The sequence below is a fragment of the Solanum verrucosum genome, unplaced genomic scaffold, assembly GCF_900185275.1.
Source record: "Solanum verrucosum unplaced genomic scaffold, falcon-dt-bn FXZP01000079.1, whole genome shotgun sequence".
NCBI classification, from domain to species: domain Eukaryota; kingdom Viridiplantae; phylum Streptophyta; class Magnoliopsida; order Solanales; family Solanaceae; genus Solanum; species Solanum verrucosum.
The window spans coordinates 2,086,125-2,099,817 of record NW_026020368.1 but is presented as its reverse complement, the minus strand read 5'-3'; the positions used below and the strand labels follow the sequence as shown (position 1 = coordinate 2,099,817).

Below are 13,693 nucleotides of genomic sequence, written 5' to 3'. Positions count from 1 at the left end.
AGCAATCAAGAGGATCATGAGAATAAATTGAGATAAAAACGTTTTCATCCATTAAAGGCCAAACGTTTTTGTAATAAGAACAAAAACATTTTCATCCATTTAAGGCCAAACGTTTTTGTAATAAGAACAAAAACGTTTTCATCCATTTAAGGCCAAACATTTTTGTCACTAACTCAATCTTTAATTCTCAAATAATTCATCCTTTAAAGAAGATCAACAATAAAATTAATTTGTCCTTCTTTTCAAACTTGGTCAATTAATCAGGCATAGTAGGGACCGTAGATATATTTAATAGAGGCTTCCAACTACGATAATAATTCTCAAATGAACGAATTAACCATATCGCAATAAATTACAAAGTATTCCACTAAAATTCTGTAATTGCACTCCTCGATTTAATTTCGAAATCTACCACTACATCTTATTTAACCCCCCGTGTTAGAATTAACGACACCAATCAATTAAATCAAAATTATCTGAAAATTTAATTCATTGACTAAATTAATCCTTTATTATATTTACTTAACTTATTTCACGTGACGGATCTAAAATCCACCTGCAGGGTTTTCACGTGAAAACTTATAAGTAATCATAAAGGGGTGTCTTCAACTCGGGTCCGAGACACGGTTCTATCAACTAATTATTATTTCACTAATGTAATTTGTCATTATCTAATCTATTAGGAATTTATTGACTCATCAAAAAGTCTCACCTTTTAATAGATTAAAACAATAAAATAAATTACATAGATCATAATAATTATATCAAGATTGAGAGTATAAGTACATGTAGTGGACTAGAGAATTTATTTATAAATATTCAGAACATAAACAAATGTCTCTAATTGGTCCGTTCAATACATACAAAATGTACTAGCACAAAAAGTTGAATTTAACCATTCTCATAATTAAGATCAAATTATATTTAATCTTGTGCTACGATCATCAAGATGTTCGTCCTACTTCATCTTTGATCGTGAACATAAATTTATAACTTATATGCACCAACAATTTTAATCTTCCGTGTATGAGTTACAATACTCCATACACAAAATTGTCTACTATATAAGCAATGGACACACATATATACATAATGATCTACTTAAACAAAAATTTATTATATTAAATAAACAACATAAAAATCTTTACAAGGTATTAAATAAAAAATACTATAACACAATTACATGGTTAATAGTATATCCCAACACAATGTTTGTCCTTGAACGAGTTCTAAATTTCGCACGTGTGATAGACACATTATATAAAGAGGAAGATGGATACACCAATGCCAAAGGCAAACTTAAAAACATGATTAACTCGATACTGACTGAATCTGTCAAAATATAAATATAATGATGAAATTGCACCTTCATCAATCAAATATTAAGAGCAAAGTAAGGCATATACATTAGATTCAAGACATTTAATATGCCATTCATAATATATGAGCTGTTAATTCATGGGGAATGTTTGAAATAAACAATAGTTGTTTTTAATTTACTAAGCAAAAGTGTGGTAGGTTTGTCTTTTTTCTGTCATGTTCATTTTTAAAACATATACAACACTTGAGTTGTATTAAATCCTGTTTTATTTCATTTCCAGCTTGTTTGGATGATTATTAATTATCATCACTGTAAAATGCATCGTAATCGTATTGTATTTGTATTGTATTGTGGTCATAATAAAGTTTGAATAAATTGTATCTTTGTTACGGTTATATAATTTTTTTATTATTTAGTTGGATTCATGTATTGTACCGTATGATAATTATTTAATTTACTAAAAATCCCATCGTTGTTGTAAATACTAGATTATGTAATAGGGCACAATAAAACTAAACAACAATTACAAAAAAAGTCAACTAGATGCACTGATTATGACTCGTCAACATTTTAAGTTATTAATTCATACCACTCCTAATGAAATTAATCATAAAACTAAATTCGTTCACTAACGATGATATTTTTGAAGAATTAAAAAGTCTCACAGTGATGGTTTGGACAATCCTATTCTTTTGGGCTCGCTTTAGAGGTGTGACTTAAGCCCAAAGCCTAATTTTACATGATATAAAAGAAGGACCTATCTCATCCAATAATATATTTCCAAATTAAATTATCCATGCTTCAGGTGTTCAGATAACTCACGTCTCCATAAAATGATGTAGCCACCATAGGTAGAAAAGGGTCATCCTTTTTAGATGAACCCTTTTCACAATAGACTAGTGGATACACTAAGTAGTTCAGGTCTTATACATGTGGCAAGGTATAGGATGCGCTGGTAGCGTGAGGAAGATCGTTGTATCATCACTATAGCTCTTAAGTGATGATTTTTGGTAAGAGAATCTCCCACAAAAGTTATTGTGTTTTTATATACATCAGTTTATTGTATTTTTACATACATTTCAGAGTTATGTTGTATCCTTGTATATACAAAGAGTTGACATCACGTTTTTAAACAACTTTTCTTTATATTGCACTTGTTTTAAACTGTTTTATATTGAAATGAGTTCAGTTAAGTATTAATGGGTTAAGAAGAGCCAAGGTAAGTGTTTGTTTTAGATTCCCTTTCAAGCCTATGCTGTTTTAGCATTCCAACTTGCATACTCATACATTCAATGTATTGATGCCAGTTGGCCTGCATTTTCTTATGATGCAGACAAAGGTAACTAGGATCGGCATTCCAGCGCACCGTTGATCCAGTGAGCAGTTCAGAGTCAGTCGGTGAGCCTCCTTGCATTCCGGAGGATCTATTTTCATTGCTTTCTAGTTATTTCATTGGTATGTTGTAAGGTTGTCCCAACATCCATCTCAGTTGTTTTAGAGGCTTCATAAACAGTCATATGTTAGTCCTTTGAGTCTTTTCATTATCATTTCTTATTGTTAAGACTTGGGTTGCCACTTTTGGCCAAGTTGAACGTTTAACCTTTAAACATTCTTAGTTATTTTACTATTCAGTTCAGTTAAGTGTTATTGATCATTATAAGCATGAATATTGTCTTCTGCTAAGTTAAGTAAGCCAGGCCAAGGGTTCGCTTGGGGACCAACAATGGTCTTCGAGTGCCAAGCATGTCCAGGGTGTAGGCTCGGGGCGTGATAGTAGCTAGGGTCATGATAGGCGCTTCGTTGATACCACTTGCAATTCGAGTTAACTATGGTGAGCTTCCTTGCTTCCGGAGGATTCCATTTACTTTTCAGTTTAGTCAGGATGTCGTGGGTCTTGTCCCGACTTCCATCTTTTTCACTTAGAGGCTTCATAGATACACAATAAAGGTTGAGAAGTATGCTTCATTTATTTTTAAAAATGTTTTAAAGACTTGAGTTGCCTATTTCTGGCGAGTTGATTAAACTATTTTATTCGGAGTTAAAGATTTTGTAATTGAGTTCAATGAATTTTATTCAATTTTAAGCTTTTAATGCTTGAGTCAGTCTTCCACTTCTAGTCAGCCAGGATGAGGGTTAGCTTGGGGACCAACAATGGTTCTCGAGTGTCGGCCACGTCCAGGGTGTAGGCTCGGGTAGTGACATATTGCTTGCTTCTACACATATGTAGGTTTTGAGCACGAACCTGTGTGATCATTCTTCTTCATCTTTCTCTGAGGCTTTCAAAAGATTTTGAGTGGTAGTTGTTTGTCATTCCGGTGGGCCCTCTTGTTCCTTATTTTATGCTTTGTTTTATTCTATTTGAGAAACAAAAACATTGAGACTTATATTTATTTTTTAATTTTGTTTTCATCACAAGAGACTTGTACACGTGACAACCAGAATTTGAAGGTGTTTTTGTTATTGGCTAAGTTTTCCCCACTTAATTCACCCGATATGAATTTACGTGTAAATAAAAAATGGTTCGGGCCTTAACTTAGAAATTTTCAGAATGTTACATGAATACAAGTGATGTAAATTTTTTAAATACAAGTGATACAAGAGCGAAGGAATATTAATACAAAAGTTTTTAATACAAGTGATACAAGAGAGATAGAATACAAATGATATGTTTCATTCCCAAAAATCACTTACTCTTCATCAATTCTAAAATTTACACAATAATGGTAATTAATGGGTTTAATTAACGTAAAGATGCTACATTTGAGGAATCAAGTGAGTAAGTGCATGCATTTATAGACTTAGATAGAAATTGAAGAGAGAAAAATGCAGCACGTTGCTATATTTGAGCACCTAAAGACACCTAAAATTTCTTGTTGACAAAATTAAATCACGTGTTCTTAGACATTATTGAAAAATACCTATGTAAAAAATTCTTAAACACCATTGATAGCCATAGAGAAAAAAAACTATGTATAAAGTCTTAAACAACATTGATAACGCCCCATAGGGAAACTAAATTCTATACATGTTGTGAAAAATGGATCAATTAGCTTGTACAACCACTGAAAAATATATATCCTACTCTATAAAGTTGACAATTAACAATTGATATTTTCTAACTAACTACACGTATACATCCATATCCCTAACAACTTCTACCAAAATATCTAGCTAAGGTAATGTCCAATCTGCCCTCAACATCTGCTTCAACTTATTCCTGTTTTATCATTCCAACTTAAGCCTACCATAAATATAATTTTTTAGCGGCAATAAATATGAATATTAACAAAAGTGAGGGCAACCATCATTTAAGAAAATTTCCATATTTCTCGAGGGGTTCTAACCTCCAGATTACGTAAGTATTTGGTTCAATTTCACAGGATCACAATTCAAACAATTGTTTTTCTTTGGAATCTATCTTTCTTGTTGATTTGCAGTAGTTGATGTGTTTTTAATTATAGTTAGCTAATATTTAAGAAAATTAGATTTTGATTATAAATTAAACACGTGGATAGGTGTCACTCATTGAAAGGTGCACTAGGGGTAATGGAGGGGATCTCACTGGAGAAAAACCAAGTCCAACCTAAGCCTATACAAGAAATATTTAATGCTAAAGTATTGTAAAAATGTACGGGGAGGGGAGGGGTTAAAAATTACATGTCTACACTATATAGTGTAAAGCTTTTATCTTTCTTGTTGATTTGCAGGAGTTAGTCATGTTTTTAATCATAGTTAGACTAATATTTAAGGAAATTAAATTTAAATTATTAATAATTGAACAAGTGGATAGGTGTTACTCGGGAGAGTTGGCAAAATAGTCACTCTCAAGACTTAATTGGACATTAAGTCACAAGTCTTGAAAACTTTGTGGTATACCCATTAAATTAATTATGACATCACCCATGTGACCTACTTGGGACATACAAAAGCATCTTCTAAGTTTTGATACATACACTTTAGTCTCCCTTCTTTTCAAACAGATATGAAATAATACGTGTATTTTCATTTTTTAAAATTATATTTGAAAAAGAAAAACTCTCAAACAAGAAATCAAAATAGGAGCTCGTTTTCATAATTTTGTTTATACAATGTTATGTTCAAATATTTTTTACATGTAAGGGTATATATATTTGTGATGATACTTTGTGAAAACCCTAGGTCTTTGAATTTTTTTTAAAAAAAGTTGGTACAAAGAATATATTACTTGGTGATTAGAGTTCTTCCTTTTAATTACCAAGATTAAATAGTAATGAAGTATTAAGTTTATGTGTTGGCTTAGACCTTCCTCCCTATCAGATGAATTTAATACAAGTCACTATGTATTTGATCGCTCGTTTGATAATTTGTATTAACTCTCCTAAACTGAGTAGTATATGATTGGATCAATGTAACTAGAGTTCTGATTTTTACTAGACATTAATTAATAGTAGACTCTCCATCTGAATTAGGTCTGTATACATCTATGGAGTGAATCATCGGTCATTGTATATGTATATTGTATGAATAGTTCTCCAATCCCATAAATTGGTTTTTCAAGATGCATGAATGTATATGTTTGTGATGAGTTTGAATATAACTATTGAATTTTTATATGACTGCTTGTTTGATTTGATCTATTGTAACTATTATTTTTATTCTCAGATTCAACGTGTCTCCTTTTAATCCCCTTAGTACTATTTTGGATCATAACAAACTTGAGGGTCCTAACTATATGTTGATTGGAGGAGAAATCATGACTTCGTGTTAATTGATGAAGAGTATAAGCTTGTACTCTATGAGGAATGTCTATTGAAACAAGATGAACAGTCTAGTGATGAGGATAAGGTAGCTTATCAGAAATAACGCAAAACTGATGAGATGGCGCGGTGTTCCATTATGGCTTCAATGTTAAATGTGCTGCAACATCATCCATCATCAAGTTTTGAAATTTTGGAAACTCTCAAACAATGGTTTGGTGACTAGGGTCGATAAGATAAGTAGACTGCCATGAGATCTCTCATGAACACTAACATGGTTGAAGACACTCCTGTTAGAGACCATGTTCTGAAGATGATAGGTCTTATGAATGACCTAGAGGTCTTGAGGGATGAAATTGACAACGACTCCCAAGCTGAGATGATATTGTAGTCTCTACTTGACAGTTTTCAACAGTTTTACCTAAATTATAATGTGAATAAGATGAATTTATGTTTGGCACAATTGTTGAATGAGCTGCAAGCGGTAGAGACAATTGTCAAAAAATCGACATCATCTATGACACTGTATGTTGAGAAAGGTTTTACTTCTAAATCGCAAGGTGGACAGAAGAAGAAAAAGGCTCACAAAACTAAGGCAATTTAACCTCCAACTGGGGGCATGAAAAAACCTAAGTGCAAGTATTTTCATTGCAAGATGCCAAACCATTAGAAGGCGCATTGTCCAGTTTTCTTAGCCAAGAAGAAAAACAATCCAGGTAACTCACTTTCACTCTTTGTTGAAACATATTTAGAGGTTGTTTCTACTAATTCATGGTATGTAGCCTCAGGATCCACTGATCATATCTGCACTACTTTGCAGGGGTTTCAAGAAACTTGCAAGTTGATTAGAGGTGAAGTTAGCATTTTTCATGCGGATGGTTCAACAACTCTACTTTTAGCAATAGAAATTTCCACCCATTAATTTTTAACACTCCAAAGTCCAAACCCACCCAACTAAAAAACACTCAGTCCCTACTCATTTATTCCATCATCGGCTTAATTTTATTCAATTCTATCGTAAAATGTTTGTTTTTTCTTCAAAATTTCTAACTTATTCTTGATTTAAATAGAGGAGAACAACAGTTTTGATACCTTAATCTTGAAACGTCAAAGGGTAAATGTAGCCAACAAGCAAAATGATATAAAGGTTAAATTAGAAGTGCCTGATGGCGAAAGGTTTTCAATTGATTCAACAAAAATATAGAATTCTAAAATGCAGCCGATCACATTCACAATGATGGAATAAAAAAGGGATTGAGTTTTTTTTTTTTTTTTTTTTTGAAAATTGAGTTGGGTCTGAAGGGGTAAATATTAATGGGTGCGAGTTATTTCCAATGTCGTTATGAAAATATTCAAATTAAAAGAAAAGTTGAATGATTTTTTTTAACTCAATGAATAAGTTGTGAACGAAAAGAGCAAAAATGTTTTTATTGAAAGTATTAATTTATTTTTTTAATTCAAATATGATTTTTATCATCCCGTTTGTTGAACTGTTTCATGGTTGAAAGCGGAGATTTTTCTATTTTATCCTTGAGAATTATTAGTCTTGAAAGTATACATTTGACCGACATAGGAAAACTAAATGATTAATATAATTCATGTTCACTGTTTAATTAATTAATTAAAATAAATTTTATAGAAAACTTGACTTCAAGAGAATACTAAAGTTAGAATGGTAAACTTACATAAGGTACGTGAAATCTAAAATGGTAACACTAATTGAGGTACTCATGTATTTACTTTGAAAAGAATCAATTCATGTTGACATTCAATTTTTGCCCGATTCATAATTTAAGTAATCTTCAAACTTTGTCAATTTCAAATAAGTTAAAGCAATTATTTTTTACAAAAAGTCAAAAATATTTTCAGAGCAATTTTGCCATTTTGTAATAAACAATATAAGGTGTTTATATATATGGTATATATATTTTATAATATTCTGAATATGTTTTCTATATTTAAGCATGAATTTAAGTTAAAGTGTTGTGTTTTTTTCTTTATTTAAATCAGTTAATTCATAACTTAATTGATATACTTAAATTATTTATTTCAAATTAATTAATTTACATTATTAAATTAAGAAGCTTTTAAATTAATTGGATGCATAAATTATTCTTGTCCCAATTCTATCAAATTCAAACCTTCCAAGAACAAATCGTCTTCAATTATTTTTTATAGTAATTGTTGATAAGTTTGATATTTATAATAATGAAGGATACTTTAGTCAATTTAATGATTATTGCACGATACAATCAACCAAATGTGCTATTAAACCAAAACAAACGATACAATTTATTTAAAGTATATAATTATAAAATAATGTAATACAATACAATACAATACAATATAATATGCATCACATATAAATAAAAGATCTTCAATTTATTGTATGGCTGATTTTGCTCCAATTCCTTGATGGTGTAATTTCATAATGATTTTCATATTTTGATAGATTCAACTAGTAACAAGCTAATCATATTTTTTAGTTTGCCTTTGGAGTTTGTATATGCATCTTCTTCTTTGTATAACATGTCCATCACACGTGCAAAATTTAAAACTCGTTCAAGGACAAATATTGGCACTTTAGTAGGACGGAGAAGTTCTTTGTTTACATCCTTCCATCCATTGATGACTTCTTTATGGTACTTCATGTATGCCTCTTGCTTTGAAGCTCCATATTCTTTCATGTAGCATTCAATAATTGAAGCTACATGTCCTCTTTCTTGTTCAGCCTACATAAAATAAATATCAACATCTTCAGTATAACTAAACTACTATAGTTTTAGCATTTCCTTTTATCATATTGTAAGATTCTTAGTTAATTCTTAAGTCAATTTAATATAAATCCACTATATACAATTTATTCCATCTGTATGCTTATGGAGGTATATTTGAAGCAAATCCGAACTGTTCTATATATTTTGTTTTTCGTGCTATTAAGAATTTACTACGTATATGGATTATAAGATGGAGAAATTGAGATAAATAGCCATTCAAGAAAATTGTAGCTAACAAATACATGTGTTTTGTATATTAATATATAATATATATTGTTGATACATATACAATCCCCTATTACATGTCATATTTCACTTTTTGAATGTCAATTTGAGTAATCTTAAAGAGTTAAAGAGTGAATTGTATTAATTTAATATTTTAAAATTATAATTTAAATATTCAAAAAACTACATTAAAAGTACTTCAAGATACCATTTTCCTCATATTAATATGGTCAAAAAATATATCTCAAAATATTGATAAAAAATTAATACAATTTAAATCTCAAAAAATAAAACATGACAAATTTAATGAAACGAAGGGAGTATTTTTATTATTTTTTTCAATCGGCTAAATGTCTAATTTGCCCTTGAGAAGTTATACTTACTTCATGTCCAATAATATCGTCCATTGCTCTACAAATCATTGAGGATGCTCGTACAATCAAAGGCTCATTCATTAACCATTCATAAGTCTGTTTGGGTATAAATTCCTCCATACCAACCAAGGAAGAAGCGGTTGCCATAAGACAGCCAGAGCTTACAAGTGCATTCTCCAAGTGCTCTTCACATTTTGGAATACAGCCACCATCTAACCATTGGGCTTCCTTAAAATAGGCACTCACCAAATTCTTCATCTAAAAAGAATTAATTAGAAGTATTGTTAGCTAGATAATAATTAAGTCGCAAAAGTATTCATTTATTTTCTTGAATTATACATAGGGGTGGGGAATGAGAAGTGGTTAAAGGGAATTCATTACAACGTGGAAAAATTCAGACAGCCATCCAATTGGACTACTAAAATTCCGCATATTACTTAACTGACATATTTATGTGGTTGGTTAAGCAATAATATTACCTCTTGTTTTGCATAGTATACACGGTCTGATTTACATTCTTTGGCCAATACTTGTTCCATTTCACTATAAACGTCTAGAAGAGCTTCATAAGCAGGTCTTAGATATGGCTCGATTGAATCGATTGCAGTGATATCCCATCTGAAAATTACAAACAAATCGATTTAATTTATGTCTTGTACATTAATTTCACAATAACAACATAAATACATGTTTAATTTTTCATATTCATTAATGAGGGATTGTAAAATAAGAAAGTTAATTTACTTATAAAGTTTGTGTTTTATACCTTTGGATTGCATCGGTGAAAGATGCAAGTTCATCAAGTGTTCCATAAGCATCATATGTATCATCAATAATAGAGCTCATCTTTAGTACTTTAGTCATCATTGTTCTAGCACGATTATATTTAGGCTCAAAATACATTCCTAGTATCCAAAAGTAACACTCAACCAATCTGTCTCTTACATGTGACAATTTGTTTGCAAAATCCAAATCTTTCCACCACCTATATCATAAGATCGACGATTTAAATAATATATAATTGTATCATATATGAAGTAAGTACATACATAGATCAAATTATATAGATATCTTTATACCTTGTAAGCTCACTAAGCTCTCTTTGGTGCATCTTTTGTAGCATGTTGAAATCCAATTTTGCAAATTTCAAAAGAAAATTGTCGTGTGCATCATTGTTTTCATAGGTGGATATGTATTTCCTAGCTCCCATCCTTGCTGCAGTCTTGTGAATAGGTTGGCTTAAGGTTTCAGTAATTTGAACCTTAATCGAGTCATTGTTCGAGTTGGAGAGCATAGATTCGAGATGAGTGATAGTAAAGATAAGAGCTTCTTCAAGAATTTCCTCCCCGCGTACTCTCAGATGTACTACTTCATGTAGACTCAATAATCCTTGAACATCATCAGTAAGGTTTTCTTTGAATTTTCCATCATGATCTATGAATTTCTTGAAGACATCTACAGATTAATTAATATCGTCTTTTGATGTTAGCAGATATAAAGAAATTTAATTTGTTACAAGCCGTAACTAGACATAAACCTTCGTAAGAGTTTTTTGCTGCCAAAATTATTTACTCTGGTATTCTTTCCGTTCCAATTTATGTGATATAATAATTTGATTCAGCACAGAATTTAAGAAAGAAAAGAAGATTTGAAAAACGTGTACATGTGATAGTATTTGTGTGGCAGTAAAACTTTTGAAACATGCGACTTTAAACATGCCATAATATTTAATTTGTATTGTTATAAAAACTTAAATTCAAATTGTTGTTCAACATGCCATAACATTATATACCAAGCTAATTAGAAATTGATTTTTATTGTGACTTAACAAATGTAAAGATAGAGCACATTTACCAGAAGAGATGTAATGTCCTTGTTGCCTTAGCAGTCGAAAACAAAGAGCAACAACGTAAAGGTTGTCATCATTATTCTCACTCTGTAGTTGAGAATCAAAAATATTTTGAATGGATGTTTCGATTTCATTATGGAAATGATATGCTACTCCCAATCGTTGGATTGTGTCTATCAACACAAGTTTTTGAGTGCTATTATCACAAGTTTCCATCATCATTTTCCTGAATATTTCTTTTAACTCATCAACTTCAAGTTTCTCTTGGGTACTTATTTCCTGCAGGACATCCAAAATCAGTAAATGTCTTGCAGCATACTATATTAATTAATCGATTAAATATTATGTACGTTAAGTTTAGACAAAATAGTAAAAAAAAAGAAGGTATAACATGCAAAATTAATTAGCAACAATATAATAAGGAAATTTTAAAGAAATAGTATGTGTTAACTCACAGGAGTATAAGAAAGGAAATGATATCCCCAAACAGTTGAGTGAAAATTAGCTAAGCGACGAGAATTATTATTAGGAGAAGTAGTAGCCATTGCTTCACTCTACTCTTTTTTTCTTATCGAGATTTGTGGCTTTAAGTTGTGCTAATAGGATCACCTATTTATAATGTACGTACTAGTTACTACCACTTATTCTAGTACATTATATATATCAATCAATGCTTAGAGTCATCTGTCTTTTTCTTTTAAATGACATGATATAAACATTGCAAAAAATTAGTTAATAAGAATTTAAAGAAAAATTAGTGGATTCTTGAACATGATGAACTGTTATTATTTATGTTGTTTCGAAGAAATTTTCATTAGAATGATATTAAAGAGGAGTTTTTTTTATTTATTGAAATTGAAAAGGATGGTTAATTATGCAACAATTACAATAACATATCTGATATCATCTCATATAAGTGGAATTTGAGAAGGATAGGATGTATGCAGGCCTTATTTGTATCTTTGTCTGATAGAGTGGATGTTTACGATAGATCCTCGAATCAAGAAATCGTTCTTCAAAACATGGTTTGAAAGTATTGTAACAGTAAAAAGATATGATGAGAATTATATTTAAGAAACAAAACTATCGACGGTCAAAATATTAAAGATAATCAAAGTAAAAGAAATAACCATAGTTATAAAATTAAAGAAAAAGTAAATGCTAGCATAATACTAACAGGGAATAATGGTAAGGGGATATATAGGGGGTCTAGATTAGAACCTTACTCTACCACTAGCAAGAGATACAACGTTTGACAATATACAAACAATATACGAGTTCGAAGCTAAAAGGGCAACTTTTTTCTTTCAAAAAGCTAAAACGGCACATCAAAAAAAAAATTAACCAAAAAGGCAAAATCGCTCCGTCAGGAGTGATTTTCTTCTGACAAAAATTGACGTTGTCCGTTAGAAAAAAATAAAAATCGCTGCCTTAGCAGTGATCTCCTTAAAAAAAATAATCTTTTTTTCTTCAAAATCGCTGCGATTTTGGTTAACAATAGGCATGAATAGGCATTTTTATATTATTAATAATTAACAATAGGCTCATATAAGCATTTTTATATTATTAATAATTAACAATAGACATGAATAGGCATGAAAATAATAGTACTAGGCATGAAAAACGCTGCCCCTGCAGCGATGTTTTTGGACCAACCAACGATTTTCAATAAAAAAAATTAAAAGAAAAAAAGTTTTTGGACAAAATCGTTGTTAGGGCAGCGATTTTTAGTCATTGTGTTAGAGGGAAATCGCTTCGTCAGGAGTGATTTTACCCTTTTGATTTAAAAAAAAATTAATGTGCCCTTTTGAAATTTTTGACAATTTTTTTTACCCTTTTGGCTCCGAACTCAACAATATACTCTAATCATCGATCTCCATACTCTCCTATCTAATGTCATATAGCAATGTGATATAATTGTGTTATATCCTATCTAATCGTCTTTTCCTAATGAGATGTAATTGTGTTACGAGACTCATTAGGAGAAGCAGCAACCATTGCTTCACTATACTATTTCTTTCTTATTGAAATTTGTGCCTTTTAATTAGAGTCCGGAGTCAAAAGGGCAAAATAATTTGCCAAAAATTCCAAAAGGGCACATCATATTTTATTTAAACCAAAAGGGCAAAATCGCTATTGGCGAAGCAATCTCCCTCTAACACATACTGACGCCGTTTACTCTGTTAGAACTAAAAATTGCTGCCACGGTAGCAATTTTGTCCAAAATTTTTTCCACTAAAATCGCTGGCATAGCAGCAATTATTTAACTCCAATTTCTTTTCCTCCAACTAATATCGCTGCTATGGCAGCATTTTCGTAGAAAAAAAATTTACAAAAAAAAATCATGAAAATAGCTGCTTTGGCAGATTTTTATTGAAAGTTTTTTTTTAAATCGCTGCTTTGGCAGCGTT

At 30.7% G+C, this 13,693-nt stretch overlaps 1 protein-coding gene across 1 annotated transcript; it reads right to left on the bottom strand.

Moving 5' to 3' along the window:
* Positions 1-8,484: 8,484 nt before the first annotated feature.
* On the bottom strand, positions 8,485-11,155 carry LOC125837986 (terpene synthase 9-like). Its single transcript, XM_049517048.1, has 6 exons — positions 11,149-11,155; positions 10,513-10,888; positions 10,200-10,418; positions 9,913-10,051; positions 9,443-9,691; positions 8,485-8,789 (listed from the first exon to the last, which is right to left on the bottom strand). Exons 1-6 carry the CDS (start codon positions 11,153-11,155, stop codon positions 8,496-8,498), a joined length of 1,284 nt encoding a protein of 427 aa, XP_049373005.1. The 3' UTR covers positions 8,485-8,495.
* Positions 11,156-13,693: the final 2,538 nt, after the last annotated feature.